The sequence below is a fragment of the Mercenaria mercenaria genome, unplaced genomic scaffold (assembly GCF_021730395.1).
Source record: "Mercenaria mercenaria strain notata unplaced genomic scaffold, MADL_Memer_1 contig_2823, whole genome shotgun sequence".
Classification (NCBI taxonomy): Eukaryota; Metazoa; Mollusca; class Bivalvia; order Venerida; family Veneridae; genus Mercenaria; species Mercenaria mercenaria.
Window position 1 is genome coordinate 25914 of NW_026460906.1, and position 22452 is coordinate 48365.

At 33.7% G+C, this 22452-nt stretch overlaps 1 protein-coding gene across 6 annotated transcripts in view; it reads right to left on the reverse strand.

Moving 5' to 3' along the window:
• Positions 1 to 22452, reverse strand: part of LOC128552464 (uncharacterized) — a 69898-nt gene that overhangs the window by 18564 nt on the left and 28882 nt on the right. For all 6 annotated transcript variants that reach the window (XR_008369083.1, XR_008369082.1, XR_008369084.1 and 3 more), the window contains exon 13: positions 4 to 237. Coding sequence is in view for 1 of the 6 variants with exons in the window: in XM_053533503.1 (XP_053389478.1) it covers positions 4 to 237 (234 nt within the window). In the remaining 5 variants the exon portion in view is untranslated. The remainder of the gene's footprint in view (positions 1 to 3; positions 238 to 22452) is intronic.

Sequence of the window (22452 nt, forward strand, 5' to 3'; positions counted from 1 at the left end):
CACATTTAAAATCTGCAAAGTATACGAGGCAGGTATGACTTTCATTCATCACTACCTTCTCAACTTGTCCACCACCACTTTTTCGAGTATTTTCAAAGTAGTACACGATAGTGTCTTTCGTTACTTCCGATGCTAGATTAGCCACTATTATACAGTTAGATACTGGAACAGGGTATAGCTTCAGTGAGGCTCCTTCCAATCTGTTTTTTCCAAATACCTTCTCTAATTCCCGGAAATCTGAATACCGATAAAAGGAATGTATTAAACTGACCTTAACTTTAAGGATATAAACAATCCTGATTCAGTCTGTAATCATATACAGATAATAGTATATGTAGTGAAAAGTGCAAGCAGGCAACGAAGCTAGTCGTCAAAGATAAAATTTAACAAGTACACATTTTAGAAGGGAGGTTTTGTCTGGCATATAATGTGGGGGACTAGGAAACAATATCTATCGAGAAGTAAACAAAAGTAAAATCCAAGAGCTATCACTAAAATGGTTTCCTTCCCGAATATATCCTGTATGGAAGGGAATGTCCGCCACCAATCTTTGTCCCAATTTCTAATTTCCAAGTCCAATTTTCTCATTTGTTTGTATGGAACTTATAAATTAAATGTAAATTATACTGAGAATGCCAGTCATTAACTATTCCATGGCCCAATTTCTTAATTATATGTTCCCGTTTCTAATTTGTTCTTTTAAAAATTACTCTTGTTGAATAAATCATAACATTTGGACGTTAAAATTCTTACATGTAAATGTATTTTACTTATTTTGAAATAATGTGTGATAACGTGATCTACATCTAATTCAATTTTATGGGAAAACGTCAACGTCACAACTACTTAGGGCTAGGCTAAAACATAATATTTAGACGCTATTTGAGTACAAAGTGTGCACTAGACCTTTCAAATAATTGTCATCGGGTAAAGATCAACTTTTGCTATTATTTAAATACAAGTATGTTATCAAGAGTCAAAATATTTTGTGAAATTCTCACATATTACGCCTTCTTTATATTTAGGGCGATTAATTTAGTAAATGTAATACGTTTACGTTTGACACGGAATTAGGTTTTTACAGCGCCAAATGTCCTTGTAACTGAATGTTTATATCAGCGGACAACTGTATTGCTGATATATTAATTTATCAAAAGGCAGTTTAAATGTAAACAAATGCATAGAATCGGCACCTAGAGATGAACAAACTCTATTAGATATGTGCAGCCCACGCTGATAAAATTATCCTTGGATTTAAATCGATTTTTAAGCTTAGAGTCAACGTAAAAATTCTTATTCCTATGGAACATTGTGTGACTTTTTAAGATTTTCATCGCGTTTTTGACCAAATATTGTCGATTAATATGATATAAAATGCGCTAATGCTCCGGAAAAAGCAGTTACCATTGTTTAATCGCCTGTAACGAAAAATGAAGAATAAACTTCATGAATGATGTCCTTTAATTCCCGGGTCGTGCACTTGGTATTGTCGACACAACTTTTCCCGCCACACTCCCACAAAAGAACATGCAACGGATCTCAGTGCTTGACCTTAACTGGAACCTTCAAATCCAGATTTCCAAGTTAATTCGGAATTCTTTCATCAGTGATTGATGATAATCCTACCAAAATGTCAACAAAACTTGTAATATGAATTCAGTAAGAGGAATGCAAAATTTCATGAGAACTATTTGAATATATGCCATTATGCGACGCGCCATTTTCATATTTAGTGTCTACATACCTTTAGTGCAAAGGCCAACATACTGAGACGCAGATTTTCAGCTAATATTTAACAAATACATATGTTCACTCATAAAGTATTGGTGAGACTCTTTCATGAAAAACATTTTGTATAAAACTAATGCACAACTCTGAAAGTAATCCATCAATTATAACGTGTTCTAGTACAATATTCTTTTGTTATTGTCTTACTATTGTTTTTACAAGCACGTGTTTTTTTAAGACGGCCTCAAGCTATCAACGAGCTCTATTCAATTTTATAATACTTGAAAATACAGCTGAAATTTTATTTTGAAAAAAAAAAACATTGCAATACATTAAGGCAAAATATTGCATTTTTTACTGAAATATTATACATTATTTCCATCTCTTAAGGATGTACGAGCGTTTTTTTCAGGATATCCGCCATTTTGAAAAATGTTTCTTCAAATATTGCTTTCCAACAAAAGTTTTGCCGAAAATTAATGCTAAATCATTAAAATATGGCTAATAAAGTACCATTTAAGCAAATAGATTGTGCTTTTTGCGAAAAAAAAATTTTTCACCCTTATTTATGGATGGCATTTGCCTAAAACGGACGTAAGTTTTACAGCGGGGTAGGGGTAGGTAATTTCAAATATCTATGAAAGTAGATCAGGTTTCGTTTTGATATTTTCCTGACTGATACATATAATGATAAGCTATAACTGTAATAAACAATTTCAAGATATCACTTTATTTTATCTGAAAAATATAAATTAAACAAAGAAGAACACAAAATATCAAAATTCACCAGTTTTTGACTGTTTTTTTTTTTTCTTAATAAATTTCTTAGATGCACGGTGACCACTACTTTTTTCTTTCCATTTTAAAGCATTTTTGTGCGTCATTAAAGCTGCAAAATATTTTTAAAATCTTACCGTCAGAATTTTTTTTGTAGATCTAAATACATTTTTTCCATTGAAAATGAAGTGGGTGGGGTAATTATGTCCACATGTAAAAATTAAAGAGATTGGTTAGCGACATTTATGCTTATATAATACTGACATCACCTTGTATTCATATTAACCTGTAAGACATGAAATCCCTATAACATTAAATGGGATATTATATGTTTTATAAAGAACAACCATTTTTTTCAATTTTACAAAATTTCAGAAATGCTTAAACAGTGGGTGTAGAAAATGCCCTATAAAATTAAAACGAGTTCGGTGACCTATGTTTTTTCTTCTCTTGTTTGTCTTGAAAACTAATGTTCTTCAAGCTCACACAGTATGAAAAAATTCTTAACATTAGAAAAAATTCGGTCATACATCCTTAAGTCATAAGTAGTAATTTCATTTTAAAAAATCGTTAAAACGGGTTTTCACTGTTTGCCTTGTTTTCGGTGCTTCCGAGGGATCTACTTTCCAGATTTTATTTACTTCACAACAGCGGGTGTTAAGCGCTGTGTGGCGGCCGTAAAAAGTCGCCCCGACTTCATCTTAGTGTTGTTATATTTTCTGGTCCTTCGGGATCATTGATTTCAACTCATTTAGATTTGAAGATTGAATACTGCTTAAGCCGGTGCTAGGGGGCGTGGGCATTGTTGCATTTTCCATTACTGCTCATGAACAGACTCAGTCAAACCGAGTCTGCAATTTTCACTGTTTGCCTTGTTTTCGGTGCTTCCAAGGGATCTGCTTTCAAGATTTTAATACATAAATGAACCATAATGTTAGATTTAAACTTAATAACTTTTTCGTCAGTTGTCACCGAATCATTTCAATGGCATGGTAATGATTTAAGCTGATTAGCGATTACATGTGGTTATTAACGCAACCTCTTTTAGCGGCTTAATTAGCATATTATGATACATTGATAAATATCACTAATTTCGTTACTTTAGCAGCAAGGATTCATATTTTATAGACTTTAATGTGACCACCGATAAAGCAAATATTCTATATATATCTATAAATGCACATTCGAAGAATTCTTTATTACAAATGCATACTTATGCTCTAAACACATTTAATCGATAATTATAAGCATGAAAACCTGAACCGTTGAAAGCATTTAAAAGCATTATGAATATTAAATTTATTGTTTTGATTAAACAAAGGGTTTGTAACTTATTTAATTAAAAAAAAACATCTATGAGGTATCCAACGAACAGCAATAATTTCGGATATTTCTGTGTATGCTTTATAACGTTTCATCAGTGTTTCATCTTTTTAGGTAGTCTTCCTTTTCTTTGTAGGCTATATACCAATAAAAGAAATTGTTCTTTGCTTCATATAAAATTCAGCTAATCAGAATAATTTTGTTACAGTTTCTAGACTTTCATTCCACAATATATCCATACATTTGCTTCAAGAAAATGAAACATCGGTCGAAATGCATAATTGACATATGAATTTAGTAAAATGTAAAATGTCAAACGAACCATATGTACCACCATATGCAGAGGTGCCTAGCATTATATATATTGTGAATTGAAGTTTCATTTCGTTTCATTTTGATCCAACAGTAATATGTGGTCCAGTTCAATATTTTATTCTTCTATCTGATTCTGGCCTCTCGATTTTTAACATCAAATATTTCTATTTGTTTCCTCCCAACTTTGAAAGTTACAACTTAAATATCCCTTGTTCGATTCAAAAACAGTCCGGTACATTTCTAGAATTGCCGGACGTTACTGGAATTTCAGCTTTATTTGCCAAATCCAACAACATGTTTCGAACCGAAACCAGAAACTGCCATGCGTAAGACACAGTTGGCTCATTTCTTCCATTTCTAAAAACACATATTTAATATATATTCTGATAATCAGTATACAATGCCTTTGTTTACGTTTCGTACGATTGAAAATGGCGACTATATTGGAGTGTAATAGCAGACTTAACGATTAGCCAATGAAAACCCGTGAGCTGGAAATTTATCATCCGAAAAGAAAAAACCTAAGATGGATGTCATGTTGGACTGATTTGCTTTTTGGAAAGAAATAACCTGTGTCCTGACACAAAAACATAAGTTCTCGACCCAGAACTTACGTTCTCAGAGAAGTTGTACATTTTTCAAGTCAGAACCTAGGTTCTCTGAAAAACTTGTGGTCTGGAGTGAGAACTTAGGTTCTTGATGAGAACCTACGTTCTCGCCTAAGAACATAGGTTTTTGGATTTATTGTGCAATTTGCGTGCCATACTGGCCTCCAGATCGTTCAAGAACAAAAACAAAATTTTAGATATCTAAAAATAAATGCTATACATGTATTACTTAAGAAGGCTTTAAAACTTAATTACTGACAAACTTTACGTTACGGAAACGCATGATAATTTGCTGTTTTTACTACTATTTACGATGCAAATCGAAAACTGTTTGTAACGCTTAACTCCAGACATACTGTCTCGATATAAATATCTATATTTTGAAATCATATTTTACTAATTTCGCTATAGCGCTATTGGTTACGACGACGGGAGAATGTCTTTATTGCCGCGACAGTCCGGGTTTTGATTCCCGATGAGGTCATCTTTTTTACTTGATTTGGTATTTCTGAAATCTTTTAGAAACATAAACTCATATTCTAATGTTCATAATATGGCCAAACTTCAATTTGAAAGAAAGATTATATTTAGCCAAATCTGAAGGTTAGGGCTTTTAACACCAAAATTGTTGTATTTTTCATATTTCTGTGGCAAGTTGTTGATAATACTTTTGATGAAATTCTTTGTTCAAATTCCGTGTTTCTGTCTACAGGGACTATGATTTTAATCAGTTTTATCAAACATTCAGCGTTAATTTTCTAAAAGTAAGAGATGAATTTACAATATTCATGTTGCAATTTAAATATTAAAACTTAGCATATGATTGGACTTTACGACAAAATGATATAAAAGGGCTATTTCAGAAAATATCCGTACCCCCACCCTATGGAGGACATTTCAACCACCAAGTACCTGTCTTGGACACACCCTAAAACACCCCCTTGAACAGGTATAAGTAGGGAAAACACCTCCTTGACAAAGTAATTTGACACAATGTACCCACTGGAAAACCAACAGAAGTCATATGTCTAAAAAGAAAAAACACACTCTAAAGACGCCTATCCCTTCGTGCACAGACACCCTTGGACAACCTATGGAAGGCATATTTTTTTCTGGAAAATACCCCCTGGACAAGCCATCTCAAAAGAAACCCCCGGCCCCACTGGACAGACACCCCTACACAACTTATGGATGGCATTTTTCCTGACAAATTTCCTAGCTGTTGTTAGACCTCTGCTAAAAACAGTTCTTGAACTACAGTTTTCCAACCATCTTCTTGTGAGTAACTTTTTTTCTGTCAAAACTTATTGAGAAAGCTGATCTTTACAGATTAAACAAACATTTAAATCAAAATATTTTTTGCCTAAGAATCAATCTGCATATATAAAACACCACTCCTGTGAATCAGCGCTGCTTCGGTTACTTAGTGATATTGTAATTGGTATTGAGAGACAGGACGTCACGGCTTTTATTGCAATTTAAGTGCGGCATTTGACACTATCGACCACGACAAGCTGCTAGGTGGTATTTCATTACCCGCCGCCAGGAGGCGGTGGGTTTATTGGTATGCTAAAAAATTTTCGCGTGTGGGACATGGAGCAAGTCACGTGACAGGTTTTCGATACTGTACATATTTTTTTATTCGTAGATGTGTGATACACTAATACTTTATTTAAATGATCAAATATTATATTTATGTATATATAATTTATCTTTTTTTTAAAAAATAAAAAAAACTTGGGTCACGTGACACGTTTCGACCATCTTCGTAACACACCGTAAGTTTCGACCATCTTCAACTTTCGCTTTCGGATGGCTGTGACCTAGTTCACACGATCCTTTTGTTTACACTTTTATTTTTACAATTTTCGCCTTTCATGTGGTACATTTGGCTTAGGTACAAGAATTTTATAATTTGGTTGTGATGTAGGATTACCACGATTATCGGAATAATGCGTTTTCTTAATATTAAATTGTAACAACGGAATGATGCGTATGACGTCATCCATATCTGCGTACATAACATGTAAACAAATAATCAGCTGTTCAGTCAGATTATAACCTTTGATAGAGATATGTAAAGTTTGTTGAGTAAATTGAAATGTGTTTACATTACATCTGTTAGGATTCTGGTTAGGAATGTGTGGTTAGTTTGCATAAACTATAGATATTAGATTTTTTTAGGATATTATTTAATATATTTAGATTGCCATGACCTGTAATGACCCCATTTGTTTTTGAGATCATTAGCCCACAAAACATTGCTCACAATAAAAAATGACATTCATTATGACTGAACTGAATATACATTTCTGGCGGCGGAAAAACTTTTGACTTGTATCTGGAATGTCATACTGTATGGTATAGCTGACAGTGAAATGCGTAAGATGCAACGTATTCAAAACAAGGATCGAGTTTATAATCCCTTTCATGACATTTGTATAGCTGGCTGTCACAATATCACATTTAACGGCACTGCTTACAGAGTATATTTTTAATAGGCAAAGTTTGAGGTCGTCAGAAAAATCAAATATCGTTATGTTGTTCAGTACGACAGAAGTGTGGCACTGGTCCAAAACTGTGGAAGGAACTGCCGTTAGCATTAAGCAAAATTTAATTTCTTGAAACATTTAAAAATATCTTAAGACGCAGTATTTTAGAGATTTAATGGCATAGTTTTAGTTCTATTGATAATTGTTTTAATAAGTGATAACACCAAGTGTTATTTCTTAATTTCATGTGAGCTTTTACATTTCATCATTAATGTTTTAAGGTTTGTTGCTGTACAACGTCATTGAATACATCTACTTTCCAGATTTTATTTGTATAGAAATAAGCGTTTAATAAAACAAATCAGTTTCAGTTTTAAGTTATATCAATAATTTTCTAGAAGTTAGTTACAATTGTTAGAGATCAACTAGGCTATTCTACATACCAAATATTAAAGGCCTAGCCCTTGAACTTTCAGACAAGAATATTTTTCCCCTATATAAGTCTATGTTAAATTTGGGACCCTCTTTTCATTCCATGGGCATGATTTGAACAATTTTGGTTGAGGACCACAAGGCAAAGCAACATACCAAATATCAAAAGCCTAGGCCTTGCAGTTTCAGGCAAGAAGATTTTTATATATTTTCCTATATAAGTCAATGTAGAACTTCAGACCCCTCGGGACAGGGCCTCTTTTCACCCAAGGATTATAATTTGAACAACTTTGGTAGAGGACTATAAGACAATGCTACATACCAAATATCAAAGGCCTAGGTCTTGTGGATTTAGACAAGAAGATTTTTATAGATTTTTTCCTATATAAGTCTATGTAAAAATTGTGACCCCCGGGGCGGGCATCTTTTAACACAATTTGAACAATCTTCACAGAGGACTATTAGATGATGTCACATACCAAATATCAAGGTTCTACGCCTTGCGGTTTTGGACAAGAAGATTTTCCTTTCGGTTGCCATGGCAACCAGAGTTCTGGGTGGAATTCAATTCTGTGACGTTTGGTGTAATTCTGCCCAGTGGTTTTCAAGAAGAAGATTTTTTTAGAAATTATTGACGGAGGAACGACGCACTACGCACTACGCACGACGGACGACTGACAACGGACATTGAGCGATCGCAAAAGCTCACGCTCTATCTGCCCTTCAACTCCCTTTTAAATGAATTTAAAAAGGGAGGTAAAATGTCTTGAAAAAATCCTTTAAATTGAAATTATATATATAATTATGTTTTATATTATCTAAACATGGATGACATATTACTAACATGGACCGACAACCATTTGGCATTGACAAATATACAAAGCTTACCCATAAAGTACACATTTCTCAAGATATATATTAAAAAGGAACGTAATCAGATATTTACTGTATGTTTAATTTTAAAACTGAGTGTGAAAAGATGTTTTCTTATGAAGAAGCAAGACATTTTGTATTTACCTATTATTATAAAGTATACTGAATCTGAAAGGATTACATATACGACTAGTTGGCTTGAATCAACAAAAAGAGGCCCCAATGGGGAACTACCTTTTATTGATTTCAATTAAATATATCTAGAACAAGTTCCAAAAGGTTAATTTACGACCTTTATCAATTATAACCATTGACATAAAATGTATTCAATTACTTTTTATACACATTCAATATACATGGCTCAGGAAAAAGATATCAGGTCTTTTAAGGGGAAATCGTGAAAATATCTTATTAAAAGGGCTAATTAATTGATAGTAATCGTTTAAATATCATATAACTGACCTTAACATAAATAAAGGTAACTGAATTAATGTATATCATGCATAAGATATCAAAAAGGTAGAACATATTCACATTTTGAGGTCCACAAGATAACCAATATAGCTGTATTTATTAGGGAAATAGATTTGTATTATAGAGGCCCCTCAATGGACAATAGATCATTTTGTATGTTTTTTATACCGAAGAATATTTCTCCGGCCAATAATCAATAGCGGCCAGATTTTCTATATAGAAATAAGAAGGGTATTTACACATTTTACCTAATAACAAAATAACTAAAAATGAAAAACCTTAGGTGCAAAAATATTACCTATGTTCAATACTTGATTCGTCGCACGATATTCTTAAAATGAATTTTATCTTTATTTTTGATTCGTTAAACATACGATTAATAATGTCTTTATTTCGACATTATTCCCCTTCTATTGTCTATATAAAATGTGTAAAAATCTTATATAAGCAAACTTTTGTATAAAACTATTGATATGAAGGCTTAGGTGCAAGTGATTTTCTACTCGAAATGAATTTATTTCTTGAATGATATTTGTTTTATTTTTGTAAAATTAAAATTTGATACGTCAACAGACGGTTAATTCCCAATGATTTTAGCGCGAAGTTTTTGTTAAAAATGTAACGTCATATGCAGACGATATATTAATGCTGCGTGGACATGTGGTATGGTGATCAAAAGGTTAAAGTAAATGTTTTAATCAGTTTAGTTTATTTGTGATTGAATGTTTTATTCGACACAATGAGTGTAAGTTTTAAATTAATTTTAATGCGAATAATTCCTATTTGTGTTCATATTACAAATTTTACAACATAAGGAATTCAATTAAATATTGCAGTTAATATTTCCGTTCTAAAAGAAGAGATGCGCATTTCTTATGTGGTAGTTCTCACCTACTTTAATTTTCATTTAAATATCAGTGTCAATTATGACAGTTATGTCAAATAAATATGAAAAGTGAAAGGTTTCTATCGGCCATACAATGTTGAAAGGTTTATCTGGGGAAGAAAAAGTGGGGAACGCAAGGTAAATATTTGCATAAAGATTTTTGTATAAATTTTATTTTAAGTTTTTAGTTAATAAATTCGAGGTCCGCCTAGGTCAAATTTCGAGGTCCGTCTAGGTCAAATTAAAGGCGGAAATTATATCCGGAGAATTTTGATGTACAAGAATGTTTTTGTAATGTAAATAAATATCTGCATTTAAAAAAACGGAATTGATTTTCCACCACATAACATTCATTAAACTTTTGCAATAATAATGACGGTTTTCATAAAAGACTAAAAATATTATGCGTTTTATTGGACCTCAATTACCATTAAATAAGGAGCGTTAAAACAACACGGACATATACAACTGATAAGGGTATAAATGCCGTTTTACGTTTTCGCATCTTTGTTTTTTTTATTTTGTAACAGTTTGCATATATTGCTGAAACATATGTAGTTATATTCATATTGAATATGGCAAAATACCTGTATTACGTTGACTGCCAATATTTTTAAAAGAAAGAGAAAATGATCAATTTGACCAAGGGTGACACAATTCTCCCTTTTATTTATTTTACAAACATACCATAATTTTCGATTCATTGGAGGACCTCGGACATTTTCCTATTCAGATTGCCTATGAAATTAAGTAAAAACTGACCCAGGGTTAGACTTCTGAAATAGCATAATAAAGATAGTTAAAGACCATTTCTTGATATATTCGAATGAATTCTACAAGTTTGTTAACAAAAAAGGATGATTTTGTAAACATTTCTCATACTCATTTCTATTGAAATATGAACATTAATCATTTTATTTTTTAAACATCTCCCCCCCCCCCCCCCCCCCCCCCTTCCCCCCCCCCCCCCCCCCCCCCCCCAATGACGCAACAAAATATTTCACGTGCCTTTGTAAATAATTATTATATACGTATATTGCAAAAATGGTACTTGGTCACGGGGGGGGGGATGTTTAAACATAAAAAAAAACTACATACAGGGTGTCAGCAAATGAATTGTACATAAAATATTTTGAAAACTATTGCATGTGTTTCATAAATCTTACATATCTACAGCCTTATTCGTTCCAAACACACTAAAAATGCAATATTAAGGGACCTTGAAAAGAGCAAACGATGCATCTAGAAGGTGCCCAAATGTGTCATAAAATGCTAAAACTCAGGCATCCCTGAACCCAGTGGCCTAGGCAGTCCCCTACAACCCTCAGCTTTAACTGAAAATGGCCAACTACGCAAATGTATGTAAAACACTGCATGTGTTCAATATAAAACCCTCCATATAATACCAGGTCAGTATTGTACATGTATATAATGCATGTGCCAATACAGTATAGCAATAGATGTATAGAAAACAAACAATAGGCTATGATCAATGCATCAGTTATCATGGGCACTCGGGTGGAAATAACTGAAGTACAGTTCTGTGGCCAAAACTTTTGTTCCACTTATATTTTGTGCTTTTCAGTTATTTTTAAAAGTGTTAATAAAACTGATAATTTGCACAGTAAAAATTTACTTTTTTGGTTAAAACACTTTATAATAGAAATACCTTAAATGCATATGCTTATTTCACTAAAAATACGCATTTTACATTTTTCAAAAAATATGACCCTCAGTCACAAACTGCTCGAATTTCAAGACAACAAATAAGAAACAAAATTATTTTTGCGATAGTTTGAAAGGTTTATAACTAATTTATGCGTATTTGAAGCCATTATGTAAAATTATCAGCTAATGAAGTCATGAAATGGCATTGAAATTTGGGCAAAATCCATAGCATTATGTCCGATGTCCTTGCTTACTTTCAATATATCTTAAGAATTTCTGAATTGATGTATGATATTTAACCATTTTAGGGTAAAAAATCAAAATCTACACATGAATTATTATAAATTGTAATCAACCGTTTTCAAAAAAACACAATTTATTTATACATTAAAATTCTAATAAGGTCATAATCAGGATTTTGACCGGGGTGTAAATACCTGATAAGGACAGGTTTAATGCACATGTACACTACATGTTACACAGCAAAAAAAGAGCAATATTATAAATCGACATAATTTTACAATGCCAATTCTAAAATTTATTCGTCAAGTTTATTTGGTGAAATTTGATGGGATCTGGCTAGTTTTCTAAGGAACCGAGATATTATACCCATACAAGTTGTGTGCAAGTTTGATTAAAATCAAATACAAAATGTGGTCTCTATCGTGTTTACAAGGAAATTGTGAACGGACGGGCGGCGGACTACGACGAAGGGCGATCACAAAAGCTCACTCTTTCACGTAGTGGCGGATGAGCTCAATCAATATTACAAAATAACATATTTATAATACTATGATTCAAGAAAATACATATTAAATATTGTTTTGGTAAAAATGACTTGTTTTATCACGTATGAAAAGTCCCTTCTTTTACATAGTTTGTAACTAAAGTGACATGTCAATTAAACTTGTTTAATTTCATATGGAAAACCTCTTGAAATTGAAATAAACATCCAGGTGATAAATATCGACACCGCAATGCCGGTCACTCGTTACCAATACCATATAGCTGTTGTCTCCCCTGATATCGATTTTCTGCCATATCGGTCATGAGGTCAATTCTCACTCGTGGTAGGGAACATCAAAATTAAATAAATCTTTTGTCTGCTACATAACAATATATGACATGATCATGTTTTCAAATCAAATGACTCATCATAAGACCCATAAAATGAAAGAAACTGATATTTGCACCCTTTGAATAGATATTTAAGGGTTTAATGGTATAATAGGTTTTCCAATATTTCTCTAATACATTTATTTGACAAATTTACATTCCCTATACATGACTGTGTTTTTGCACTGACATTTAATTGGTTATATGAAGTGAACAAAGTAATGAAAGTCCAGTGTCATTCCTAGTCCATCCAGAGTCAACAGAATTAAGTAATGCAAGGTTCACGATTAATGTATACAGAAACTAAATAGGGAACTGGTGCGGAAAAAAATCATTGTAGCCGCAAAATGGCGGATTCAAAGAGTCCTCCTTTTTTGCTCTGTAGAGTTATTTTCCTTCCTTTCTTTGCATTTTTGCTGAAATCAGATAACAGATCTATCCTTGACATGTAGGAAGCATTTTCGTAATGACACGAAAGCATGACAGATTTACTATCGAAACTTAGGTCATACACCATCAATACAATCTGGGGTATCATTTTCAGCTGATTTTGCAGTTTGTTTGACTGTAAAACGTGACCCCTCCCCCAAATTTTCTTTTGATTTTTGTTTCAGCATTGACAATATTTTTTTAAGGTTTAGCAGTATATCACAAAACCACAGACATTTTAAGTAAACAAACAACATCTTTATAATAAAAACATCGGCCCAATACATCTTTACTGTTCTGCCCCGTAGAATTGGATACTTGAAATATTCTAAAAGAGTTGTCCCCTTTAAAAAAGAATGACATTTGTAAAGAAATAACAACAAACAATTGTCAAAAACGATGTTCACCCTACTTATGCAAAGTTTAAGCACTCGTACAATGTTGCAAATGAAACAAAACAAAGACATGTAACAGCTTTTTAAAAACGGTGAGTTTTCAAAGGCGTTGAACTGTCCAGAAGTGAGGCCCCTTCATGCAGTCTTTTTCCTAAATTCAATACATATATTAGTAAATTGACAATGGTTTTGTAGAATAATAAAAATGTTTCATATGCTGTTTATTTTTTATGTAAAACAATTCTTTCTTTCTATGATTTGGTGACGTTCGAACTTTCTTTTCCGAAACATGGAGCTAACTCTTATGAAAATGTAAGCTACAGACATTTAAAACGGGTCCTTCTATGTGCTGTAGCCATTTGAAATTTGTCAATTTTATCTAGAACAAAGAAGGCCAGCTATTTAGTATGTTCATACTTTAATGTCTCTCCCCAAACATGGCCTCAAAGATAAATTGTTCTGTGGACATATTAGAAATGTGAACATCAGGTAGATGTGTGCAAGCTGTCAAATTCCTTAAAGAACTAGAATTTTGTCTGGCTCTATTTACTGACTGACATCAAGTTTATGCCTTTGTTTATAGCATGACCATGTATTGTTCCAAAAGTGTAAAGTCACAACAAGTGGTGCATTAACTGGTATGCGATGAAGCAGTGTCATAAATAAAAGTTATTTTCATGCTAATGCCTGCAAACGCAAATAATACATGAAAGAACATAATGCTCAACGTATCGTTTTTATATGCACCAACGAGAAAGTTGTACATGGTACACATTTGTTTGTCGCAGATGCATTAAAACATACCAAAAAATGAAAATGTTACTAGCAACAGGCACTGAGACACACTGGTGTTTTCTATAGTTAAACAGTTTGCTAGTTGTTAGCTGTGGCTTTTTTGGGCGTTCAAAACAGTTTTTGGTCGTGCTGACTAATTCCGTAGAAAGCCATTTTCTTTGGCATAAAACCAAGGACAAAAATCCAAAAGGAAAAGACAAATCAAAGAACGTAGTAACCTATACAACTCTTAAAGCTAAGATTCTTTATAATGCATATCTGGTTGTGATACTGTCTCATCACGTTTACAGGCATATGATATCTTTACTTACAGCAATACATCGTTAAAAGATTTGAGAAGGCAAAAAGGTTGTTCTAACGTGCAAGGAAAGAAGCCAGAGAATATATTTTCTGAGCAATTAAACGTAATGAAAGCTGCCTCCTTAGAGACGTTTACGCATGTAGCAAACACATTGTATCAATCAAGTTGTAGACAGGCATTTATAGCATACATTGACATTGCTAATCCTGTCCATTGGAAATGGACAAGAGGACTGGTACTTGGCTTTAATTATATTATATACTTCATAATTAGCTGCTATAAGTTGGAGGAAACTCATCAATGTAACTACAAGAATACATACAAAGACAGATATAAATGTATCATGCCAATACTGTGTATTGAGATATAACATTTTGAAGACCTTTGTGCTAGAGAATGAAATACTGGCAAACCTATTACAGTTTTAGCTAAATATTGAAAGGGTTGTCACGCCTAAAATTAAAAGTTCTTTTTTAGCGTAACCTGATCATAACTTTTTTTTCAACTCTTGTAAGTTCATGAAAAATTCTTGGGGCATTACCATAAACAAGCAATTATTCTATGCCTTGTAACTGCGCTACTGAGAGGTATTCCTAACTCTTTATTGGACAAATAAAACATATCAACTAGGACGGCATGAAATAGTCATTTTACCTGTGCTGAATGAGCTCCATCAGCTATAAAGAGATGCATAGTATTATACTTAACTCTGACCCAAACATACAATGTTCTGTATCATATCATTTCCTTATTAGATACATGATATTGGTACACGTATATAGGCCGATTTGGAACCTAAGATAAAAATACACTGTTTCGTTATATTTCCAAAAGGCTTATGTAAGATAATTGTAGCTCAGTTATTTTAAGAGACATTGTTTATAAACCAATCAATTAATGTTTACTTTCAAAGATTTACATCTAAATATATTTGTCATGACTTTCTTTTATGTTTGTATTGTATTTTTCATCTGCAGCAAATTTGTATATGTAACTAGTTTCGTGTTAGGGGTGTCTGCTGTAAATACTGAACTTTAGAAACGTGTATAATTATAATTATAAACATAAACCTAGGGCTCTGTGGAGGGGTTCAGTGGGAGAGACAGTCTAGTGGTAAAGGTGTTGCAAGATCAATAGGAAGGTCTTTGGTTCAAACCGTACAAAGGTCAATCTATCATACAATACCAGTGCTCTTTTGAAGAAAGCGGGATTTTGACTAATTCTAAAATTTGAGAAATCTGAATCAAATTTAAATATATTAGTATCCTTAAAAATCGTATAAATTAGCAATAATAAATACAACAATACATTAAGTACACATTCTATTTTCATTTGTTATAAAGAAAGCATTAGGATGATGGTATGCTTTAGCTCGAAGTCATCAATTGTCTTGAAAAACATATGAAAATTTGTTTTGTTTAATATGTTTTACAGGGATTGAAATTAGATATTGCGAGACAAGGAGATTATACACGACATGTTATTTAATTATGAGGGACATTTATAAATACCAAGTAAAATAAAAATCATCAAATGGATGGTTGAGCTACTGAGAGGACAGGAAAAACATAAAGCTAACGCCTGACAGCGTTTAGGCCGGGTTTCCGAATAAGGTAATAATAAGTTAAAGTTCTAATAAAGGCATACAATAAATAACCCCCAAATTATTAAGCACTTCTGAAGGAAAAAAGGAAAAATGATATTGGCAGATAGAAAATGAAATACAAGAAATAATTGGTGTAAAATAATCGAAGCAGGAAAATTACCATTTTCAATGTTTATATCACTGTGACCTTGACCTTTGACTCCGAAATTAATTAGGGTCATGTACACATCAAGAAAATATGAAGTTTCAAGGTCCTAGGTGAAATACTTGTCCAGATATTGAGCAGAAACCATTTTTTAGATCCCTGTGACCTTGACCTTTGACTTAGTAACCCGAACTAAATATGGGTCATGTACACATCAAGGCAAACATACATAAAAATGGCCCAAATGTTACCTTTGAAGTTTCAGGGTTCTAGGTAAATTACTTGTCCAGATATTGAGCGAAAACCGTTTTCAATTTTCAGGTCCGTGTGACATTGACCTTTGACTCAGTGTCCCCCATTCTCACTTTGGACCAACTAGGTTAATACGGGATCATTCTGGCCAAGTTTTGGTAAGTATTTGTTTAGAAAAATTAATTAAAAATAACAAGAGACTCATTATTCCATTCATTCGCCCGCCAATCCATCCATCCATCCACCCGCCCTTACAGACCTAATCTACAAGCCGCGTTTTTCTTCGAAAACTCGACCAAAAACCTGAAGACCTTTGACCTGACCTTTGAGATAAGGGTCATGCGCGTGACACGACGTCTGATTATGTGCAACATTTGTGCCAAGTAATACTTATATCCCTTGATGGTTGGCGAATTTATGATTTCAACCAGCAGAAGACTAATAAATCTTTTGTAAAATAACTGTCAGCTTACACAATAATTTTAGTGAGTTCGACATACTAATATTCCTACTCATCCACCATTATTACTCATATGTTTTGAACCAAACAGCAACAATTACAATTGCTCAAACACACTGAATGTTTTAGGAAACAAGGGGCTCGAACGTATTTCGGTTCGTTAAAATTTTCAGCGAGAGCAAAGTGTTAGTTAAACTAAAATGGCGGATATCAGCGAAAGTGAAAGTAGGTAAATACACCTTTTTCCTAATTCATCTCCAGTTTGATGATTTAAAGAATAAGGTCGTTCCGTTAATCGTTGGCAAGTATGTTACAAGTTTTAACAACATGCGATGAAACGTAATAAAACTGTTAACAACACGTGGACACGCCATCTGAACTTACAATTAAATGACACTCGGGAATTATGATTTACTAGTATTGAAGAAATGCGGTAAACAAGATATATGAGAAAATGTATTATTATTATTATTATTATTATTATTATTATTATTATTATTATACCAGATTTATATAGCGCCCTTTTCATGATCAATTTCACGTTCGAAGGCGCTTTACATAGTTCAAATGCAGCCACACAGGGTGCATAATTCATCTTCTACTAGTACAGACACAGAGCGATCTGACCAGAGGGACAGAGTGAGACAAAGCCCCTACGACAGAGAGATCAGAAATCAGATACAGGCTTGTCCGGCTAACTTAGCCTAGCTCGGTTCGAATAGACAGTCTGGTTCTTTAACGTGCCCAGTGTATAGCACTGATACACGCAAGGATTACAAAAAGGTGACACTGACTTATGCATTATAACCAGACACGCATTCAGAAAGTGTAAGTATGTATATTGGTCCAATAACATAATTGTAATTGTACGCCTAAAATACGGTTTGATAAAGCTGCACGAATAACAAGCAATTAATTTATATTTCAGCACAAATCTGGTAATAACGTTTCTGAATAAAAACACAACTACTAAACATCAATTTAGTGTGAAGAACCGTTACTAAGATATGGTTAGGGAAGAACAGTTCGCAGGGGTTAATTGGCAGATGGTGGTGGTTGGAAGAAATGTACATATTTCCGGTGATGTTGGAGATGCATTCCGATACATGAAACAACATCAAGAAACGCAAGGAAACGATAGCTAAAAATCGGATGGCTGCATATTTTAGCGATGGGTGTAGGTATGTGGGTTGGATAAGGTGTGAAGGGATGATTCCATAACACAATATCAAGACGCACAAGAAACTGAAAATAAAAACAAGTTTGATGAGGTCGGGCAGTAAGACGGTTATAAACACAGATATATAAACAACGTTTCTACATTACCACTTCATCACAGCAGGCGATACCAAATTATTTGTTTGTTGATAAATTAAATAAGTACAAAATTGCGGAAAAAGCTAACAATATGGTATCAAGAGTTATGCAATTTAACTCTTCCTGATGCAACTTAAACATCACATCATTACTTAGTAACGCTTTTTCTTGATGACAAATTATAATCCGCCGTTATAAACGGTTTAATAGAGAGTTTGAGATTTCAACCTTCGCCTTCCACTTCAACGTCTCTTGCGAAGTTAACGTACGAAGTTGAAGTTCTATTAAAATTCCTTGAGTTTTCAAACTTTAAAATGAACCTTACTTCTTTTAATCCGCCCATTCAATTTATCCGTAATTATGACCGTTTTTTTTTCGTGCATTTTGATATCAATTGTCCGAAAGGGCAGGACTTTTACCAGAGGTTTTAAAAAGGAAAATTAGATAAAAACATTTCAATTAATATAATCATCGCATGGATATTAGTGCAATTACGATAAAAAACGAAACAATGTGAACAATGTAAAAACTCGTTGGTGTTGCTCCGAACATTTAGGTTTTATGTAAAATGATGTCAGTATACAATGCACGATTGTAAATCATTCATGAGAGGAACTAGAAAAGACAAGAGCTGTCCGTAAGACAACGCGCTCGATTTTTCTCAGTGCTTGACTGACTTAGAGCTTTGCCAATGAAAAAAATCCAAGTTAGAAAGGGACATAACTATGTCAAAAAATTCTAATCAGAGTTATAGGAATTGTGTCTCCTGATGTAGACTTTGATAGTAAGTAACTATTTTGAGTTTCAAGCAAAAGCTTTAATAGAAACAGAAATATTTGACGTTATCAAAAAATTTAACAAAATATTCTAAGCTAAAAAGGGGCATAATTCTGTCAAAATTCAAACAGAGTTATAGGGATTATTTCTCCTGGTGTAGACTTTGATAGTAAATTACCATGTTAAGTTTCAAGTCAATAGCTTTGATAGTAACAGAGATATTTGACTTTATCAAAAACTTTAACCAACACCGACGCCGACGCCAACACCGGGGCGAGTGCAATAGCTCTACTTTTTCTTCGAAAAGTCGAGCTAAAATCATATCAACGAATTCTATTGTTGATGGTGTTCTTGAAAGATAATACAGTTAATATTTTTTAAACAAAAACATGAGACACCAACTATTACAAATGCATTTCTCGATATACTTTGAAGTTAAGTTAAATATATGCGATAAAGAAAACACAAAAGGCATTCCCATAAAATATAAAGGACAGATTCATCCGTCATGCTGTTGACTAGTACTTCATAGTTTTTCTTAAAGGTTTTTTTTCACTTTGAATTGGTACTTTGTACATCGAATTTCTTAAAAGACGCGTTTTACTTGTAGACTCTCATAAACAATGTACCTGATGAAAATCTAACCTTTTAAAAGTGTATGTTGATAACATGAGCCAATATACACAATTTATGAATACATTTAACAAGCGATTTGAAACAAATGTAAGATACGCTCGTGATATCATACGTTTTGGCATCATGACACTCTATGACTCTGTATGATGCCAAACTCTCAGACAGCACAATATAATCGTACCAAGTCACCAACTGTCTAGCGAAACAGTCAAGAAATGTTAGGTGGAGACGAAAATTTTTGCACAAAATAACATGTGGGCATATACACGTATTTGTTTGAATATACTATTTCATAAGTAAAGCATGTGCAGATCCAGGAATTTTGGTTAGAGGGACACCACACTTAAAGAGGGGGTCACCCATTTAAAGGTGGGAGTGGGGGGGGGGGGGGAGTGTCACACCGAGTTTCAAGACCGATTTTCTTTGTAAAATGTAAGAATCAAAGTGGGGATTGACCCACAATGCCCCGCTACCAGGCTCTGGGTCCGTGTATGTAAAGAGTGGAGTTATCCCATACGGCTAATAGGAAACTTCATCAACAGCATCATGATATCATAAATCTGAAATTGTCTGATACTTTAGAAGAATTTTCCGTCTTACTAGTACCATTTTATGTTTATAATTAAAACGCAATTGTCGTATTAAGTGTCCGACAGAAACGGAATGATTTTATTTGGAAATGAAAATAAAATATTCCACCAAATGATAATCGCGCGTTATTATTCATCTTTCAAGTCAAAAATGACCTCCATCCAGATTTCAGTCTTTGATGCCGAGTATGTGGACAGAGTAGATGTAAAAAGATTGAAGTTTTGACTTTCGTGATATCACATCTTCGGACGTTCAAATCTTCATTTCATACGTCAAAAAGGCCCATCTAGTATAATCGATACCGCCTGGGGACACAAATATGCCCGTAGAAGTTAAAGTTTGAACAAAATCTCAAAGTTTCTCAAAATCAGTTGATAACTTCATACTTCCAGGTTCAATTAAACGAATTTAGTTAAAATCATTAGCTATACAAAACTTCATTATTCTTATACTTATTGATAGTGTTTCGCATCAAATTTAGTCTAATTACACATATGGATAATCGAATAACATAATAAGCAGAAATTCTGAAAGTATGCTTTTTATTTCACATAGTAATAAAGAGAAGTCTTAGGCTTACTTGATATTACATGGAAAACTTTAGTAGCAACGTCTGGTATAAATAAAATACACGTATATCGTTGACGTTTTACCCAAAATATATATGAGAGACGTTGAAGGCGAAGGCGAAGGTTGAAATCTCAAGCTCTCTAATGTCAGATAACTTTCCTGACCTCCACTAGTGCACCCCCTTACTTTTTCTTATCTGCCTAAAAGATCTTACTGAACATGTTTCTCACTCAAAACAACGTATCCTTGTACATAAAAATGCATCTATTTTCCTTTCAAAGTTAAAACCATACACTTCACATTGATTCTCACTGACGTTTATCATACCCGCCCGCTTAGCTCAGTAGGGAGAGCAATGGTGTACGGATCGCGTGGTCGCGAGTTCGATCCCCGGGCGGGCCGTATGTTCTCAGTGACGATTTGATAAAAGACATTGTGTCTGACATCATTCGTCCTCCACCTCTGATAATTCATGTGGGGAAGTTGGCAGTTACTTGCGGAGAACAGGTCTGTACTGGTACAGAATCCAGGAACACTGGTTAGGTTAACTACCCGCCGTTACATGACTGAAATACTGTTGAAAAACGGCGTTAAACCCAAAGCAAACAAACAAACAAACACTGACGTTTATCATTTTGTGCCTTTTAACGTGACGTCACTTTTTATGACTTTCTGTGTACTTTAGCGAATAAGAGATGGCATAAAAATGGCAAAGATGGTCCCGTTCGAATTTTGCATGAAATAATTTCTATAAGGTATCCCAAATACTACAAAAGGAGGAGACACGCTCTATCTGCCCTGGTACCTCCTTTTATCGTTGCCTAGCCTAAGTTCGCGGGCAGTGTAAGTTCATGAACCCCAAATAATGCACGGAGGGCACCTTGGGTCTTCCTCCACCATCAAAAGCTGGAAAGTTGCCATATGACCTATAATTGTGTCGGTGCGACGTTAAACTCAACACAAATGTCAAAATATGAGGTTTAGATAGGTAAGAACACCAATAAAAGCCCAATTACGCAGACATACCTTATATTTACTAATCCCAAAATGATCCATTACTCATAATCCCCTTAAATACCATAGAATGACATTTTTATTTCCCAGATATCATCTCGTCTGCTTGGTTTACATTTTAACTTGACAGCCTCATTTTGGGGTTTGGCAATCCTTGACAGTTACCGATGCTCGATCAAGCCATGGTAAATTTACATAGAAAATAGAAGGAAATCGGCCGGGACCACATGAATTGCTCGAGCGAGCACTGATGCTCGAATCATCGATGCTCGACTGAGCGGTATTTCACTGTATGTAAAACTTTGGTCTCCTTGAGTGGGGCTCTTTTCAACTCAGGGGCATATTTTGAATTATCTTGGTAGAGGACAACTAGACAATGCAACAAACTAAATATAAAAAATCTGGGCCTTGCATTTTCAGACAAGAAGAACTTTAAAGGGTTTTTTTCTGATATAAGTTTATGTAAAACTTG